The following is a 20,494-nucleotide window of genomic DNA, read 5'->3' as shown; positions in this document are numbered from 1 at the left end:
CGTGGCGGGGGGGATCTGTTGGTGTTTTTAACACTTGAGAGGGTGACGTTTGAGTTGAGAGGAAGGATGGAAGGGTTCTACAATTCATGGGCTTTGTTTAGAATGCACTTTCAAGAATTGGGTGACATCAAACATTAGGGGGGTTTGTAGGGAGTGTGCGTGTTGTTGGTGACTATGTATGGGGTGGATGGTGGATTCCTGGATCCTTTTCTTTGATGTTTGTATTTAAAACGTTGAGGTTTATTTGGGGGTTGGTGAAAGGAAGGGATTGTTGGCCAGGGGATTAACATTGTATTTGTTACCGTTGGCTGTTTGTTGGTGGGTGTAAATTTGGATGAAAATGTGAAAAAGGAGAACAAAAATATTTGTTTAAAAAGTGGAAGAGCAAAGGGGGTGTGAAATGAGTGGACTAAGAGAAAGTTGAGAGAGCAGAGTAGACCTTAGCAGAGAGCAGCGTGGCTTCCCATTCATACATCACGAGGGCGTGACCCAGTGTTCAGAAGGGCTGGACATTCTTGTTTCAGACTTTGAGATTTTATTCAAACAGTTTTGTTTTTAAACATGCTGCAAGTTTTAGCTGACTGAAATATCTGGGCATGAATGGAAGATACCTGGGCAGCAATTCTACTGCTTGCTGAAGGGGCCAGATGAACACAAAAGATGTTATCTAACCCCAAACATGCCACAAGATATTTCTATGTGCAGACCAGCTTGAGGCTCACTGTTCAGGAAAAAAACAAGTAAAATAAAACAATCTTCCTGTGGTGGCGGAGACTGTGTGGCCTGCTCACAGCTCTCACAGTCAATGCTGGCAATGTTATTACCAGCAAGCAGTTAATGAACAGGTGAAAAAGCCTTTAGCCACTCATGATCTGGCCAATAGGGGTTGCAGACTTGACGGGCCGAATGGCCTCCTTCTGCACTGTAAATTCTATGATCTACTTGCGAAGTCAGACAGCGAGTCACAGCTGGAGGTTGGCAAGGATGCTCAGACTTGGGCAGCACGGCGGCGCAGTGGTTAGCACCAATCTTAGTCTGTGCGGAGTCTGCACGTTCTCCCCTTGTCTGCGTGAGTTTCCTCCGGGTGCTCCGGTTTCCTCCCACAAGTCCCAAAAGACCTGCTTGTTAGGTGAATTGGACATTCTGAATTCTCCCTCAGTGTACCCGAACAGGTGCCGCAATGTGGCGACTAGGGGACTTTCACAGTAACTTCATTGCAGTGTTAATGCAAGCCTATTTGTGACACTAATAAAGATTATTATAAAATTATATCATTGCTGAGTCGAGATGTTGCCAAAGCAACATGCATTCATACGCAGTGATCTGCTCTCTGTAAACGGAAATATGATCAAGCCTTGCACCTTTTCAGAATTACCGAGGAGCTGGGGGGTGGGGGAGCCTATCGTTCCCCATTACTTTCTCTGTGGCAGCGCTTCTGCCAATCAGTGTTGACTTGCCAGCCAATCAGCACTCTTTTTCTTCTGCGATTCTTTGAAATGTGGTATTCTGGCATTTGTCCTGATCGGTGCAAGATTGGACACTTCGGCAACATGTTTTGTTGGCTCTTCGTCCTCCAGGGTTCCTGCTCACTGAAATTCGCCCCTTTCATCGAAAATCTCACAAATTATTGATCTCCTACATTTCAAAGCCTGGCCCGGGAACAGTTTAACGGATCTGAGTTCCTACAACCCAGACAGCGCATGAACACCTGACATCAAATTAAAGAGATGTCACATTTAAGGACAGCCAGATTCGCTCGCTGAGCCTGTTAGTGAGATGACAGCAGTTCCGAACCGTACACACATGTTGGGGGGAGAAAACAGGAACAGGGTGGTTTCACCTAGTCCCAGCTCAGCTTCTGGGAATACCTCTTCCCACAGGCCTCACCTCCTTTATTCCTTCATGGGATGTGGGCTTCATCCTAGGCCAGGCCAGCATTTGTTGGCCGTCCCTAATTGTCCTTGAACTGAGTGGCTTGCACGGCCATTCCAGACAGGCAGTTAAGAGTGAACCACATTGCTGTGGGTCTGGAGTCACATGTAGGCCAGACCGGGAAAAGCTAGCGGATTTCCTTCCCTAAAGGACATTAGTGAACCAGATGGATTTTTACGAGAATCGAAGATAGTTTCCGGGTCACCATTACGGAGACTCGCTTTTCAATTCCAGATTTTATTCATGGGATTCAAATTCCACCATCTGGTCTGTGTCCCCACAACATCAACCGAGGCTTCTGGATCACTGGCCCAGTGACATTACCATTACACCACCGGTTAGCTCAGTTTGGCTGGACGGCTGGTCCGTGATGCGGAGCGTCGCCAACAGCACCAGCTGAGGTCATTCATGGCCTTTCCCAACCTTGTCCCTCGCCTGAGGTGTGGTGATCCTCAGGTTAAATCACTACCAGTCAGCTCTCCCCCTCAAAGGGGAAAGCAACCTATGGTCATCTGGGGCTGTGGCGAGTTAACACCACAGCCTCCCCTGATCTACCCAACAGGAACAATACAAATCGCTTTACTGGGCATGAAGTGAAAATAACAAAGTTCACAAATCAGCAACAGCACAAATCTTTCTTTAATTTGAAAAGAATGGAAATCTATTTGTAGTCAACAGCAGAGTTTGGGCGTCTTTTTGGGGCTTGCTGGTGTCCAAAGACATGAATGGTGGGATTGTCAAAGAGAGAAGACAGAGGGCCAAAAATAGAATGGGATGAGCGAGTTTCTCATTAAAGGAGAAATATCTTCGACTTTCCATTCGCAGCAAAACATTACAGCCTCAGAGCTAGGAGGGAAAAAGGGGAGAAAAAGATAGGAAGCAAGGGAGATAGAAAGTGGGTACGTGGGAGAGAGACAAATAGAACTTGCAACGCAAAGTCAGAAAGAAAGGCAGAGATAAACAGGGCCTCCACAAGCATCATTTTCTACATTTAAAAAAAAATGTATTCTCCTCCTTTTTCACATTTTCTCCCAAATTTACACCCAACAATAATCAGTGACAAATGCAATGTCAATCCCCAAATCAATAACAACGATCCCATCCTCCCACCAAACATTAGCCCGCATGTTGACATAAACAAATGACAAAGAGGAATTCCAGCAGGTCCCCCCGCCACGCCAGGGCACAGGGTGAAGAGGTTGATCTCCATCCCAACAGGATCGGCCTTCGGGCGATCAACGAGGCGAAGGCTACAACATCTGCCTCCGTGCCCGTTTCCACCAGTAACACATACAAACCACTCCCCCAATCCCTCCCCCAAACCCTCCCAGCCCCCAACCCCCCTCATGTTCGATGTGATCCAATTCTCGAAAGTGCATAATCAATAACGCCCATGAATTGTCAAACCCCTGCATCCTTCCCCTCAGTTCAAATTTGACCTTTTCAAGCTTTAAGAATTCCAGCAGGTCTCCCCGCCACGCCAGGGCACAGGGTGGAGAGGTTGATCTCCAGCCTATCAGGATCCACCTTCGGGCGATCAACGAGGCGAAGGCTACAACATCTGTCTCCGTGCCCGTTTCCAACCCCGGCTGGTCCAACACCCCGAATATGGCCTCCCGAGGGCCCGGGTCCAGTTTCACGTGCACCACGTTAGAGATTACCCTAAAAACCTCCTTCCAGTAATCCTCCAGCTTTGGACAGGACCAAAACATATGAACGTGGTTTGCGCGCCCCCCCCCCCCCCCCCCCCCCGCCCCGCAACACTCACATACATCTTCTACCCCCTCAAAGGGCCGGCTCATCCTCGCTCTTGTAAGAACATAGAACATACAGTGCAGAAGGAGGCCATTCGGCCAATCGAGTCTGCACCGACCCACTTAAGCCCTTACTTCCACCCTATTCCCATCACCCAATAACTCCTCCTAACCTTTTCGGACACTAAGGGCAATTTATCATGGCCAATCCACCTAACCTGCACATCTTTGGACTGCGGGAGGAAACCGGAGCTCCCGGAGGAAACCCACGCAGACACTGGGAGGACGTGCAGACTCTGCACAGACAGTGACCCAGCCGGGAACCGAACCTGGGACCCTGGCGCTGTGAAGCCACAGTGCTATCCACTTGTGCTACCGCGCTGCTCAAAGATTCTAGATGCCCATGAAGACAGGCACTGGGAAAATTGTGCAGTACTGCAGCACTTGAATTTATGTGTAATAGCTAAAGGTAAACATGCAGGTTGAATCCGTGATTAAGAAAGCGAATGCAATGTTGGCATTTATCTCAAGAGGGTTGGAATATAAAAGCAGCGATGTGCTACTGAGCCTTTATAAGGCTCTGGTTAGGCCCCATTTGGAGTACTGTGTCCAGTTTTGGGCCCCACATCTCAGGAAGGACATACTGGCACTGGAGCGTGTCCAGCGGAGATTCACACGGATGATCCCTGGAATGGCGGGTCTAACATATGATGAACGGCTGAGGATCCTGGGATTGTATTCATTGGAGTTTAGAAGGTTAAGGGGAGATCTAATAGAAACTTACAAGATAATACATGGCTTAGAAAGGGTGGACGCAAAGAAACTGTTTCCGTTAGGCGAGGAGACGAGGACCCGTGGGCACAGCCTTAGAATTAGAGGAGGTAAATTCAGAACAGAAATGCGGAGACATTTCTTCAGCCAGAGAGTGGTGGGCCTGTGGAATTCATTGCCGCGGAGTGCAGTGGAGGCCGGGACGCTAAATGGCTTCAAGGCAGAGATAGATAAATTCTTGATGTCGCGAGGAATTAAGGGCTACGGGGAGAATGCTGGTAGGTGGAGTTGAAATGCCCATCAGCCATGATTGAATGGCGGAGTGGACTCGATGGGCCGAATGGCCTTACTTCCACTCCTATGTCTTATGGTCTTATGGATGACTTAACTGCTATATGGGATGGGTACCAGGAGGGATTGTTGTTGGCATCCTAGAGCAATCTCTTCTAGGTGGACAGAGGTGTGCAGAGGTAAGGTGAGCTCGATACACCACCTTCAGCTGTATCAGCCCCAACCTCACGCACGAGGTGGAGGCTCACACCAGAACTCCTCCTCCTGGGGGAGGATGGGGAACCGGGGGCAGAGTTCCACAAAATTTTACGAGGCAGTAGAAAGGGATATTTGGTAGAGAAAAAAAAATCCAAAGTTTATTGTCTATAATAATGCTTTAAACAAAAGGAGGTAAGAGAGGTTCAGATGGAGATCATTTTGTGGGGTGGCACGGTGGCACAGTGGTTAGCACTGCTGCCTCACAGCGCTAGGGGCCCAGGTTCGATTCCAGCCTTGGGTGACTGTCTGTGTGGAATTTCCACTTCCTCCCAATGTCTGTCTGGGTTTCCTCCCATTGTCCAAAGACGTGCAGGATTGGCCATGCTAAATATTGCCCCTTAGTGTCCCGGAATGTGTAGGTTAGGTTAAGGGGTTATTGGGATTGGGCAGGAGAGTGGGCTTGGGTTGGGTGCTCTTTCAGAGGTTTGGTGCAGACTTGATGGGCCGAATGGCCTCCTTCTGTACTCTTATGATATCAGACGAACAAGTGAGCAGAGCTTGACTCGCTGACATCACAGATGGTTTCACACAGCTGTGATCTGTTGTTTAAGTAGGTTCTGACATGAATAAAATTAAAAGCAGATATTCCCCGCCCACCCCCACTCCCAGCATTAGAGCCCTGGACCACATCGGCCATGAACGCACAACCATCGCTTTCATGCCCTTTACCCCAATCCAAAACCACCTTAAGTCAGCTGTAAAGCATCCAGAGAATTTGTATAAAATCACTGAGGGGAACTTTTAATCTGAACATTTAATACATGCTGCTTAATTCTGTTTAATTGTATATAAATTGTGTTTAAATAGATGCAGATGGAGGGGAATACACTTGAGCAGACATAAGAGACACTCACTGAAACTCAGCGGGAGTTGAGTTAGGAGGTACGTGCTCGTAATGTTTCACGCTGTAAATAAATTTTAGACCAAGTAAGAGCGGCTGTGGCTCGAAAGGGCTAGAATACAAGACCAGGGATGTAATTCTGAGGCTGTATAAGGCTCTGGTCAGATCCCATTTGGAGTATTGTGAGCAGTTTTGGGCCCCGTATCTAAGGAAGGATGAGCTGGCCTTGGAAAGGGTCCAGGGGAGGTTCACAAGAGTGATCCCTGGAATGAAGAGCTTGTCATATGAGGAATGTTTGAGGACTCTGGGTCTGTACTCATTGGAGTTTAGAAGGATGAGGGAGCGTCTTATTGAAATTTACAGGATACTGCGATGCCTGGATAGAGTGGACGAGAAGAGGATGTTTCCACTTGTCGGAAAAACTTATAAGAATCTCAGACTAAAGGGGCGATCCTTCAGAGCAGAGATGAGGAGGATTGTTTTCAGCCAGAAGGTGGTGAATCTGTGGAACTCTTTGCCGCAGAAGGCTGTGGAGGCCAAATCACTGAGTGTCTTCAAGACAGATATAGATAGGATCTTGATTAATAAGAGGATCAGGGGTTATGGAGAGAAGCAGGAGAATGGGGATGAGAAAATATCAGCCATGATTGAATGGCGGAGCAGACTGGATGGGCCGAGTGGCCTAGTTCTGCTCTTAGGTCTTATAGTCTAACCCTTCCCCAATTGGCTTTCTAGAATAAAACACTGGTTCCCCAGAGGTGTCCTGTTGCAATGCTATTTTGCTGCCCCATACTTCTCAATAGTAATTACTTCTTAACAGCAACTTCTTAATAGCAATTAGGGGTTGTTTAGCACAGGGCTAAATCGCTGGCTTTGAAAGCAGACCAAGGCAGGCCAGCAGCACGGTTCGATTCCCATATCAGCCTCCTCGAACAGGCGCTGGAATGTGGCGTCTAGGGGCTTTTCACAGTAACTTCATTTGAAGCCTACTTGTGACAATAAGCGATTTTCATTTCATTTCATTTCAAGCAGTAGCACCAGCATATTTGAAAACTGTTACAGAGCATCTGGATCATTGCACAAAACACAGCACTCTTCCAATTCATCTGTCAGTCTGGAGCCTGGAACCCACTTCAAACCCAGTTCCTTCCTTCCCACTCCCGGCAGGACAGTCAGCTGCTGTGGAGGTCTTCCCAGGCTTTCTGAACAAGCTGGAGAGATTACTCACATTAGACCTGTTTTTGCCAGAATTTAGAAGGTAACGGAGTGATCAGATCAAAGTACCCTAGATATTAACAGGGAAAGTCAGGGTTGATAAGGGTAAACTATTTCCACTGATTGGAGATTCTAAAATTAGGGGGCAGAGTCGCAAAACTAGGGCTAGACCGTTCAGGAGAGATGTTAGGAAGCACTGCTTCACTCAAAAGGGTGGTAGAGATTTGGAAATCTCTCCCACAAACAGCAGGTGAAGCCAGAACAGTTGCTAATTGTAAATCTGAGAGAGATTTCTGTTAAGCAAAGACATGGGCCAAAGGCAGGTCGGTACATGGAGTGAGGTCAAAGATCAGCCAGGATCTCAACGAATGGCAGGATAGGCTCGAGGGGCTGTATGGTCTACTCCTGTTCCAATGTGCCGAACCATCAAATTGGAAAACTAACAAGGAAATAAAAACGCTGGATATAAGTAAAGCTTATAGGGAGCAGCCATTACAGCCCAGCCATAATGAACCAATGCAATCAGCAGCAAGTGCAAATCAGACATGATCACCGGAAATAGTTATTCTGTTTCACTTGTTTTATTCAGTGGCGCAAGTTAGTCTCCAGCAGGGTCAATGCCAACAGCTGCTTCATACAAGAAAATGTAGCCAACCCACCGAGACAACCCACCGAGAGGACAACTAAACTACAATGAATCATGTACATTACAGCAAAGTTAACATGCCACACCTGGCTGAGCTCAAAAATAACAGTTCACAATTTCAGTCCATTGTTTGCTACTTGGAAATCATCATTTCCTCACTCCCGTTTAAATATAGGACAAAGGATTCTCACATGCGTTGGGCAAGTTATCACCACTGGTGATTTGAAGGTTCCATTTTGCAAATGAATCACTGATACCGTAAAACACACCTGCTCATTACAGTAATTGCCAGTTCGTCTTACCCCCCCTTCAAGAGCTTAACCTCACCTTGTTCACCTTCTTGTGTTACAGGATGTATTTCTGTGAAGCCCAAAGAGAAGGTGATTCACCATGTGCGGGATGATGGGGGGGGGGGGGGGGGGGGGGGCCGGGCGCCAGGTGGGAGCAATCGATGGGGAGAAACCAATTCATTGGTCAGAAATCATTCAGAATTGTCCATCCAAATAGTTCAGCTTCAAACATTGGGGGCGGGGTTTTCCGTTGCCCTATCGGGGGCGATTCCCTTTTTACGAACGAATCAGTGGGTCGCGCCTGTTTTCAGATGCTCCGTCCCCTCCAAAACGACATCCTCGAGGAGCACCACTGAATGCCGTTGGGAAGGCCTCAGGACATTACCGGAAGGCCCTCCCCCGATGGGGCGAATTCCCGACGGCGCGGGACACGTGTGCTTTCGTCAACCCGGCTTGGCAGCTGCGGGCTGTGTCCAGCGCCGCCAGTCGGTGGGAAGCCGTGTTGCTAGCCAGGGGCGGGGGGGGGGGGGGCTTTGGCGAGGGCTGGGAGGACTGGTGGAGGGCGACCCTGGAGTGGCGAGGAGGTGTCCAGGGGGGCACTATCTGGCAGGTCGGGTCCGCGCAATGATGTGCGGTGCACTGCTGCAGGTCACCACTGTGCATATATGCGGCCACGGACCCGGCAATTCTCCAGCCATTTATATCAGGAAGGCCGTGCATTTTAGGTGGCTCGGCTGCTAGCCCCTCACCGTTTGGCACACCAGTACAGGGGCAATGCCAACCTTTTCGTCGTAAAACCAGACACTTCCTCCGGACAAAGGCTCAAAATCGGAGAGCCCAGCCCTGGGTCTCTGCTGTGCCTTGGCGGGGAGTACTCTCCTTTCTTGAGTCAGAATGCCATGAGTTCAAGCCAAAACCCAGATTAAATCCATGCAGATACTCCAGTTTTAAGTGTTCTTTGAGATTCTGTTTACTTTGATGCACTGTCCCTTTGAGTGGCTGCCTTTTGTATTCCTGTTTGTTGACTTTTGTTGATTTGGTTACCCAAAAGAAGCAAGCTACTGCCTTTCTCTGCATTAGAATAGTAATTATGCTTCAAACCTACGGCTGCAAAAAAACATTTCCAGGTATTCTGCAATTGGGACAGATGCTATATACAAGTCCTCTTCTATTTCTTGTATCATGACTTCCCAGGCACAAAGAGACCAAAATCAGGGTACTCCCCTATCCCAGTTAGGTCAACTCACTTTGAAGTAAGATCCCACCAAACAAGGCTTCCAATAAGACTCTCCTTCAAAACAACAATGCAGACAGGGAGGGATAGAAGACACCACTTATAGCATTCAACCACAGGACTCCTCCACAAGCCATCCCTCCATCCAGGATGCGTGCAATGTGTCCCACTCACTACGATGCACTGGCACCTCAGTATTCTCCCCATGAGGAAAACAATCAAGTGCCCAAACATCCTGCAAACTACAGCCCAATGTATAATTACCATGTTAGGATGGTTATCATTTATCCTCGGGGGGGAATAAAAGACCACTCTTCAATCCCACACATGCTGATCTGTGGCCAGAACACTACATTCCCAAACAGAACCCTGTGGCGAAAGACCAAATCCAAGTTGAAAGGTCAGGTGTGCAATCTGCTCCTCACTTGCTTTTGTTGGTAGAAGATTGATTATTTTTGTGGATAACATTCCAGCCTTCTGCATTGCTACCCCACTCCTTTACCTGCCTCACTCATCCACACTTGCTGTCTCCCTAGATCTCCCATCATGGACTTGTTAAACTTGTCTTTTCCCCTTCCAGGTGCGAACCAACCTGCGGTTTATTTCCAATGGTGTAAGCGTTTATTTTCATTTTTATTCTTGCTGTGGGTTTGACGTCACCAGTCTCTTTCATATGTGGCCCTCAGGTCCCTTTTAATCCAGCGAGCACCTTTTCTGGTTAATAACAAGTACAATGATCCAAGGATCGTAACTGAGGATCCTTAATCCACACAGCAGCTACTGGAATATAACACGTGCTGCCTCCTGTCGTATCCGAAAACACAGATCATACAATTTACAGGGCAGAAGGAGGCTATTTGGCCCATCAAATCTGCACCGACCCTTGGAAAGACACCACACTTAAGCCCACACTTCCACCCAATCCCTGTAACCCCCCCCACCTAATCTCTTTGGACACTTTGGGCAATTTAGCATGGCCAATCAACCATACCTGCACATCTTTGGACTGTGGGAGGAAACCGGAGCACCCGGAGGGAACCCACGCAGACACGGGAAGAGCGTGCAGACTCCGCACAGTGACCCAAGCCGGGAATCAAACTTGGGACCCTGGAGCTGTGGAGCCACAGCGCTAACCACTGTGCTACCGTGCCGCCCAGAGACTGAATAAGCACTGAATCCAGACTAAAAACAGGTCACAGATCAACATCCGATTTACCTATATTAAAATGCATGAAGTAACATTTGTATTGCTGAAAACAATACATTTTGTCAAAGCTGTTCATCTTGCGCCCATCAGGACTCTATGCAAGAGTGCCAATGTCACGGGAAACAACAGCTTTACACTGTACTGGAAATAGAAAGCATACAGTCTAAAGTTGTTGTTTCCCCTGACATTGGGCATTCTTGCAAAGTGTTCTGATGAGTGCACGATGAAAAGCTGCAACAGAATGTCTTTTTGCAGCAATACTCACGTTCGGTACTACCAAACGACTATTGGAAATATCCTAAGGTAGTTTAACATTCATCTAAGATAGAAGACATTCCTTTAACCTTTTGAAGCTAAACCGCTCCAGCTTTACAATACTTTCACTGCTGGTTGTAAAATCCGCACAACTGTGCGACTAAGAGAAATTCAGCCCCCTCCCCCACTTTAAGTCTGTGGGGACGATGCCCTGAAAGCTGCAATGGCAGCAGCCTCTAACCAAGGAATTCAAGAAAAGTTATCAGAGCAACAAACTTATAATGAAGTCCACGGTTTTGCATGAGATCAGCAGGCTCCCAAATGTCTGCATGGTTATGACATCCTCCCCTGCTGCACAAATAGAATATGGAATAATGGGCATCTTAGATATGAACATATGAAAAAGGAGCAGAAGTAGGCCATTCAGTCCCTCGAGCCCCCTTCTCCACTATTCAATAAGATCATGGCTGATCTGATTGTGTTGAGTTCCACGTTCCCATCTACCCCCGTTAACCCGTGATTTCCTTGCCTAACAAGAATCTACCTACCTCTGCCTTAAAAATATTCACTGACCCCCGCCTCCACCACCTTCTGAGGCAGAGCGTTCCAAAGTCGCACATCTCTCTGAGACAAGGAAATTCTCTGTCCTTTAACAGCAACCCCTAATTTTAAAACAGTGTCCCCCAGTTCTGGACTCACCCACAAGAGGAAACATCCTTTCCACGTCTACCTTGTCAATACCATTCAGGATCTTCTTTACTTCAATCAAGTCGCCCCTCACTCTTCTAAACTCCAGTGGAAACAGGCCATTTCCTCACAAGACAACCCACCCATTCCAGGTATGAATCTAATAAATGTCCTCTGAACTTAATAACCTCTTAAGTGGGGTTATGGACACAGAATGGGCCTAGGAGGGTCGGTACAGACTGGATGGGCCAAATGGCCTTCTTCTGCACTGTAGGCATTCTATCCTTCCTTAAATAAGGAGGCCAAAACGGCACATGGTATTCGAGATGCTGTCTCACCAATGCCAAGTCTAACTGAAGCATAACATCCTTACTTTGGCGTCAATTCCGGCGGCACGGGTGCACAGTGGTTAGCACTGCTGCCTCAGTGCTGAGGTCGCGGGTTTGAAACTGGCCCCGAGTCATTGTCTGTGTGGAGTTTGCCCATTTCCCCACTGTCTGCGTGGGTCTCACTTCCACAACCCAAAGATGTGCAGGGTAGGTGAATTGGCCACGCTAAATTGCCCATTAGTTGGAGAAAAAACAAGAAAAAACGTTTATGTTCAATTCCTCTCATAATAAAGGATAACACTCCATTAGCCATCTTAATTACTTGCTGCACCTCCATTCTCACCCTTTTGTGACTCGTACTGGAAAAGTTGGATCCCTCTGCACCTCGGAATTCTGCCATCATTTAGTACTCTGCCTTTTTATTCTTCCTGCCAGAGTGAACAACTTCACATATTCCCACATTATATGCCATCTGCCAGATTCTGGCCTCGTCACTCAACCAACCTGTACCCATCTCTTTTTTTTTAATGTATTTTATTCCAAACTTAAATAAAAAGCTACAAAACATAAACAATCCGGGGAGCAAACTCCCCCAAACACACAACCATAGAGTTTGTTCAAATTTTTCCCTTTTTCAACCTCTCCCCCTCCCTCCCCCATCAAACCCCCCATGGCGAACAGCTACTCAAACACGGTCACAAACATCCCTCACATTGACTCGAAGCCCTCCGGGGAACCCCTTAATTTGTACTTGACCTTTTCCAGCCAAAGAAAGCCATATAAGCCCCCAAGCCAGGCCGCTACCCCTGGTGGCGTTGCTAACCGCAACTCAAACAGAATTCTTCACCAGGCAATCAAAGAGGCGAAAGGCCACAAAGTTGGCCCTCCTCCCGTCCATCAGCTCCGACTTCTCTGATATCCCGAATACCGCCACCAAAGGACCCGGCTCAACCTCCTCCCCACACTATCCTTGCTAGTGCCGTGAACACTCCCGCCCAGAATCTCTCCAACTTTTCGCAGCCCAGAACATATGTGCATGATACTCTGGTCCCCACCCACACTTCTTACACTCATCTGCCACCCCCTGGAAGAACACACTCATTCTTGCCTGAGTCATATGTACCCTGTATACCACCTTAAACTGTATCAGGCTCATCCTTGTGCACGAGGAGGTTGCATTTACTCTTCCAAGTGCCTCACTCCATACTCCCCAGTTTATCTCCCCACCCACTTCTCCTTAATCTTCACCACCCGCTGACCTCCCTGCTCTCCCAGACACCTGTATATGTCCTTGATCCTGCCTTCCTCTTCCACATCTGGAAGCAGCAGTCGCTCCAATAGGGTGTACCATGGCAACCTGGGGATATCTTTCCAAACCTTCTGCGCGAAGTCCCTTACCTGCAGGTACCTGAACTCACTTCCTCTCAAGATCTACCCTCTCCTTCAGTTCCTCTATACTGGCAAACCCCTCTTCCAGGTACAGATCCCTCACCTTAACCAGCCCCACTTCTCTCCACTTCCGATACAGATCAGTATTCCCCCCCCATCCACCCCCAGCTCGAAACCACGTTTTTCGCACAGCGGCGCCAACACCGGCATCCCTTCTAATAGAAACACCTCCTCAGCTGATTCCAGACGCTTACTGTGGACTGCACCACCGGGCTCTCCATGTATCTCCTTGGCACCATTGGCAATGCTGCCATCACCTCAAGCTGAACCCCCTACAGAATTCTTCCACCACCCTAACCCATGCAGCCCCCTTGCCTTGCCACCACAGCCTCATCTTCTCTATGTTCGCTGCCCAATAGTGTAGCAGGTTCGGCAATGCCAACCCTCTGACTCTGTAACAGGGTCCTCTTAACCCTTGGCACCTTCCGTGCCCACACAAAGTCTGAGATAATCATATCCAGTTTTCAAAAGGACGCCTAAACCTGTCTCTGGCCACCTTGAATGGTAACCCCACCCCCTGGTTGGCTCGCTGACCCAACTCATTCACCGGGAACACTTCACTTTTCCCTACATTTAGCTTATATCCCGAGAACGCCCCAAACTTCCCAAAGAAGACCATGATCCTCTCCATGCCCTCCAGCGGGTCCGAAACATATAATCGTAGATCGTCCGCGTATAGCAACACCCGATGCTTCCTTCGTCCCCTTGTAATCCTTTGCCACTCTGTTGACCCCCTAAGAGCCATTGCCAGAGGCTCTATTTCAAGAGCAAACCACAGCGGAGACAGCGGGTACCCCTGTATTGTTTGTAAAATAAATTTAGAGTACCCGATTCATTTTTTCCAATTAAGGACCAATTTACCGTGGCCAATCCACCTACCCTGCACATCTTTGGGTTGTGGGGGTGAAACCCACGTAGACATGAGGAGAATGTGCAAAGTCCACATGGACGGTGACCCAGGGCCAGGATTGAACCTGGGACCTCAGCGCATGAGGTTGAAGTGCTAACCACTGTGCCATCGTGCTGCCCACCCCTGGCTTATTCACCTGAGCAGTTCTAAGTTTTGTGAGCCCATGTCGTTGGTCCGCACACTCGCATTCGGTGCGACATATAGCAAGCGCATCTACGCCACAAACTGCGGCCCAAACCCAAACCTTCCCAGGACCTCAAACAGGTACCGCCACTCCACCCAGTCAATGCCTTCTCTGTGTCCATGGACACCACTACCTCCGGTACAGAACTCTCGACGGGGTCATGACCACATTTAACAGCCTTCTTTTTTTTATAAATTTAGAGTACCCAATTATTTTTTCCAATTAAGGGGCAATTTAGCGTGGCCAATCCACCTATCCTGCACATCTTTTGGGTTGTGGGGGCGAAACCCACGCAGACATGGGAAGAATGTGCAAACTCCACACGGACAGTGACCCAGGGCCGGGATTCGAACCCGGGTCCTCAGCGCCGTAGGCAACAATGCTAACCACTGTGCCACCCTTTTAACAGCCTTCTTATATTACTAGAAAGCTACCTGCCCTTTACGAAATCTGTCTGGTCCTCCCCAACCACCCCCGAGACACATCCTTACAGCCTTCCCGCCACAAACTTAGTCAGCACTATCACATATCTGTATTTAACAGCAATATGGGCCTATACGACCCACATTACAATGGATCTTTCCCCTTCTTTGGTATTAATGTGATCGTTGCCTGTGTCATCGTCTTCAGCAGCTCCCCCTTCTCCAATGCCTCATTAAACGCCCCCAAGAGATGTGGCACCAGGTCTGTAGCAAACTCCATATAGAATTCCGCCAGGTAACCATCGGACCCCAGGGCCTTTCCTGACGTAATAATATTCCTGGCCTTCAAACGTCACCCATAGTTTCGCTGGGTAGAGCATCCAAAACCTGATCAGCCGCTGATATAACACCACCTTGGCTCTGTTGAACCCCGCACGCTGTTTTACCAGCTCAGCTCCAATGTCCTGGTATATTCAGACCTTGTACCCCTCCCATTTGCAGTTCCGTTTCTCCCTGGCCCACTGCTAGATCTTCTCTTTCTCCACAAACTTGTGGAGTCTCACGATCACTGCCCGCGGCTGCTCCCCCACTCTTGGCTTTTTCCTCAGAGACCCGTGCGCTCTGTCCACCTCAGAGGCCTTGTACAGCACACCCTCCGCCAGCATCAGAGATATACCTCGTGGCACTCGCCCCTTCCACTCCTTCAAACAGGCCCGCTATTTGCAGATTCTGCCTCCTCGACCTGTTTTCCTGCTCCTCCACCTTTGCTCTCACCGTCTTGCAAAGGTCTCCTAAGAGCCCCATCTCGGCCGCCAATGCCACCACTCGATCGCTGTGGTCCGACATCACCCTCTCAATCTCTCGGATCTGCGACCCCTGAGCCTCCACGCATTTCTCCACCCTGTCCATTGAGCCCTTCTGCGTCTCCTTCCTCTGCTGGTGGAACTCTTCCTTGAAGAAGGCCATCAACTGTTCCATCTGGGGCTTTCCAACTTACACTAGTCCTTCATCCTCTGTCTAGCAGTTCTTTCCACTAGCTGCTGCGCCACCGGTCTCTTCCAACTCCTTGGCCAGAACTTTCACCTTCTTCTGCCGGGTTTGGTAACCAGCAGACATGCCAACCCTGGGGGGAACTTCTCCAACGACCTTCAGTTACACTTTTCCGTCTAAGTTACACCCGATTTCAGGTAAAAAGAGCTCTTTTCTATGTCTTCAAGCAGGAGCACACCATGGCCGCCACTGGAAGTCCCAACCTATACCCATCTGTAACCACCTTATGTTTACCAGGTGTCCTTCAGGGAGCATCCCTCACAATGGTACCAAATACAAATAACATTCCACCCTTTTACAGACCATCCCTTTTGCCTTCCTTGCTTGTTTCAAGTCCATTCCGTCTCTAACTTTTTGAAGACCTGACAAAAGGCCATCAACCTGAAACGGTCAACTCCGAGTCTCTCTCCACCGATGCTGTCAGACCTGCTGAATAGTTTCACCTTTGATTTCACCTTGATTTCAGATTTCCAGCATCTGCAGTATTTTATGTTTGTAGAATTCTTTTAAAATATATTCTTCGGCAGGGCTGCGGCAAAATCGAATCACACAAACTGAGACCTGCAATAATTTATAATGGTGGCAGTTGTGTCATACTGACAGCCTATATGATGAATTGAGAAAACAAAGGTTGCTTTTTGTTCACAGTTCTGGCTGGACTTATTCCACACATAATGACATGTGTTTCTGTGTGAAGGAAAGGTTGGCTCATTCGCTGACGATGCCAAGATTGTTGTGGATGTTGTGACACAAACGGCACATGTTTCCAGACAGTTCCAGGCAGGGAGGAAGACACAAACCAGGGGAAATTTCATCAAAGCTAAAAGTTTCCATCAAGACTCAATCTCTTTATTCTGGTTGAAACCAATGTAGAGAACCTGAATATTATTGCACTTTGTGTGATGGCCATTTTGAAATGTAATGTTCTTTCAGATATTTTACGAATGAAGTACATTTTTGCAAACAAAAAACAAGAATAGAATTTACCAATGGCGGCTTGCTGACAATTCAGTGTTGCAACACCGGTTTACATGCGTTTGAACTTTCAGTTACTTTCCTTGGAGAGAGACATGCACACACACACAACTCCGCTCAGCTGCCCACAGCCGCCACTAGTTACTTGCATAGTATTCACAGATCTAAACATTTTAAACCTGGAATGTCTCTAAATCCAGTTTTGAGAGCTATGATGTGGAGATGCCGATGTTGGACTGGGGTGAGCACAGTAAGAAGTCTTACAACACCAGGTTAAAGTCCAACAGGTTTGTTTTGAATCATTAGCTTTCAGAACACTGCTCCTTCCTCAGGTGAATCTCCGAAAGCTAGTGATTCGAAACAAACCTGTTGGACTTTAACCTGGTGTTGTCAAACTTTTTACAGTTTTGAGAGAGCCTTATGTTTCATGCAGGATTAAACTGCAGAAAGCTCAGCTTTCCTTTGCAGAGACTCTCCCTCAAACAGACTCCACATTTACATTTTATGCTTCCAGTACCAAGGAAGCTGCAGAGTCGACAGAATGAGGGCTCGAGTAGAGGTTCAGATCTTTTACACAAACCGAGAGGACCCCTACTCAACCCCAAGACTTGTCAAAATCAGCCGCTCCAACAAAGGGCCAGCAGCAATTGCCTCCATCAAAAGGAGAGGCTGCATGTCGATCAGAACTACTGCACTGACAAACATCTTTCCTGCTCCAAAAACTCATTCTGTCCCCTCACTGGAGTTTCAGGCAACAAAGATCGCTGACCTGGCCAGATTAGCAGCTTTCAACAGTTTTCAATAATTCCACAACATGTACAACACACTTCAGGAGAAAGTATCGTTCAAATGCTGGAATAATTCAGGCCCTATCCCCTTAAGGTCCGAATACAACTGAGCAGATCGCAACCTCCTCATGGTGACACTAGCCGGGGGGGTCAGACTGAACGGTCTTGGCCGATCAAACATGTTTTCTGACTCCCAACTCCGCGTATATTGACGACCCCCTTCTTCCCCTCCCCCTGTTCAGCGAATCTAAATCTCCAGGGAGAATGATCTGACTTGAGAAGATGAGCTCTTCGTCTTCTCAAACACTAATGAATATTCTGTATAGTTTCCCGGTCAATGAATAGAGATTTAGTTTGGGGGGGGAGGGGGGGGGGGGGGGGGGTGGAATGGAAACAAATCTGAGGGTGCCAGTTGATGCGAAATGTTTTTGTTACAAAACACATAACTTCTGGCGAAGACAATTATCTGAGGAATGTAAACATACATAATTAGCAGCACGTACACTACTCCCCCCACACCCCAAAAATAGGGGAGGTACTGCCTCTCTGCAAAAAAAACATTTTTTTACTTTAGAAGTGAGTAAAGTCCTTGGCTTTGTAGGAATTAAAAGTTCTGATAGTCCAAAATCTTACAATAGCCGGATGCCCTTAACCCCGCCCTCCATCATTCGATTTATTCTGCTGTAGCTGAGAGTGCTTTACAACTCCGCTGGAAAGGGAACATTGGAGCAGACCCACCTTGTAACTGAGCCGAGACGGATTCCTGCTGTTGCTTGTATTTCTGGGCCAGTACCTCGGCGCTTCTCAAACTCTCATTCAGGTGGGTATAGGTGTAAAAGCCGAACCCAAAACAAAGTACAACTAGGACACAGAATCCCGTCTGGAGCAGTCCCTTCTGTCTCCTGGAACACATCCCATTCCCCATAGTGGAAGAATTCAGCCCCCACCTCCCCCGATCACTCTATGCAGCCACCATTGGTCTGGTGGGCTTCAGTAATCGGGAGTTCCCTGTCCCCAACCCCCCACCCACCCCTAAAAATCCTCCCCCTCCAGCTGGACCTTGGAATGAAGATAAACAAACGTGGATCACAAACTCGGTGTAGCAAAAAGCCCCGCGTTCCAGCTCCTGTATACATTAACTTGCTACATTTAGGAAGTAGCGAAATTGACAGTGAAACTGCCCAATGGGATATGTCGCCGCTGCTGTCGCGCGCACAGCCCGCAGCCAATCAGCTCAAGGGGCTGGAGGCAGGATTTATTTTTATTGTGTAAAGATAACCCGGGCCTATTCACCCCTTCCTTTAATTCACAGGGTTTGCTGTGTTGGTGTTTAGTGCAGGTGACCAGGATTTATGCATTGTGTCTAGAATCTGCACATGCGGTCCGCCCCATCTGCAGCCTATCCAGCTCACACTGAAACTTTGGACTCGGGCACAGTCAGCGCCCTCCAACACTGGAAGACCGCACATGCAATAATGTATTTGTGTGATGTCGATTGACAGATGAATATTGGCCAGGACTATGGGATTACCTCACTTGCTCTTCTTCTAATATAGTACTGCGGGATCCAGTGGCGTGCAGGGGGTGGGGGGGGGGGGGGGGCGACGGTGCGTTGGCCCCGGGCATCCATTGGATGGGGGCATTCAATCAGATTAACAAATAAACTTATTCCTGCCAGTTGTGAATAGGAAGGTGCCCGTTCCAGGCAGATGTGGGACCTCAAACAAACAGCGTTTGTAAATCAATGTGTTTTTCCCTGTGTGCAGACACGCGTTAAACCCTAACCTTTGCTCAGTGTGTGCACGTTGGACGCTTGCAGTGTTGAGTGGCACGACCTCACCCCGTGTGCATGCTCACTCGCTCCGCGCGCTCCCCTGGCGCGCCGCCATTGGCCCCCAAGCGCCTCGAGCTCCTCCCGCCTGGCCGGCCCATTGTGCCGTCACTTCCGTCTGTCCGCCACTCCCCCCCCCCCCCCCACGATACCTGACACTTATGTGTGTGTGTGTTTTTGGATGGAGTGTCGGTAAACAGCTTGAGGCGGTCGCGAGCGCCGTCTTGGGAAGTGCCCGGAGCATTCTGAGAGCAACCACCGAGCGAAGGCGAGGGGTTGGCCCGCTCGCGCGAGCGCTGTTGATGGGGAGGGCAGGTAACTTCGGACTACTTCGGCTACTTGAGTGGGGAGGGGAGGGAAGGTCAGCTGGCCCCAGGCGCGCACAGGCACGGTTGTTGACGATGTAAACTGAACGCAAAAGTGGTGTGTGGACGGCAGCAGGTGACGGTGGCAGCCCGTTTTAACGAGCCGTGTGGTTTTCTTTTCCGTTCCCTCCTGCGGTGGGCAGCTGAGTTTGCCAGCCCTCCCCCCCCCCCCCCCATTATGTTGGGCGATAGCCGAGATTTTGTTGCAGCAAACTTTAGAGCAAATTTTCCTTGCATTGCCCATGTTTTCAAAATTTCAGCCAGTTTCTGATCAGTAGCAGTATTATTTTCGATGGCTTGGCCCCATGAATTATCGGAGGAGTGAAACACAAATTCTGAAAAGACTAGAATGACAATTTGGTCAATAAAAATCTGTTTTGAATTTAATGATTTCCAGTAGTAAAATTGAAATATTACCAAAATATGGCAATGAAATACTGGATTAAAAGTACAATTAAATCTCTTCCAAAAACAAAAATAAGACTAAAAAGACAAAAAGCTTCAATTTCTATGATTAATGCAATATTGATTGTATGTATTGGGCATTATCAATAAATTATTAGCCATTCCTCTGAAAGGAAAACCTAGGAAAAGAGCATTTTTACTATTAATTTGGTAAAATGTAATGGCAGGTGTGTTGATTTTTAAAAATATAGGAGGCAGTTTCTGATGCTGATTTTATTTGATGAGATCTGATAAGGAAAGATGTGCATTTATATAGTGTTCCATGATCACAGGGTGTTCCAAGGACTTTAAGTCAATGAGGTGCTGTAATAGAACATAAAATATACAGTACAGAAGGAGGCCATT

General features: G+C 48.1%; 1 protein-coding gene across 3 annotated transcripts in view; it reads right to left on the bottom strand.

Annotated features, from left to right (window-relative positions):
- LOC119979603 (Golgi integral membrane protein 4-like) overlaps positions 1 to 18,521 on the bottom strand; it is a 75,275-nt gene extending 56,754 nt beyond the window's left edge. Inside the window, exon 1 of one of the 3 annotated variants that reach the window (XM_038822073.1) lies at positions 18,227 to 18,521. In XM_038822073.1, coding sequence (XP_038678001.1) covers positions 18,227 to 18,413 — 187 coding nt within the window. In that variant the 5' untranslated portion in view covers positions 18,414 to 18,521. The remainder of the gene's footprint in view (positions 1 to 18,226) is intronic. The other 2 variants (XM_038822074.1, XM_038822072.1) reach the window with 2 other exon arrangements.
- Between the last annotated feature and the right edge of the window lie 1,973 nt (positions 18,522 to 20,494).

Source organism: Scyliorhinus canicula, chromosome 16 (genome assembly GCF_902713615.1).
Source record: "Scyliorhinus canicula chromosome 16, sScyCan1.1, whole genome shotgun sequence".
Lineage (NCBI taxonomy): Eukaryota > Metazoa > Chordata > Chondrichthyes > Carcharhiniformes > Scyliorhinidae > Scyliorhinus > Scyliorhinus canicula.
This window is presented reverse-complemented; position numbering and strand designations above follow the sequence as displayed.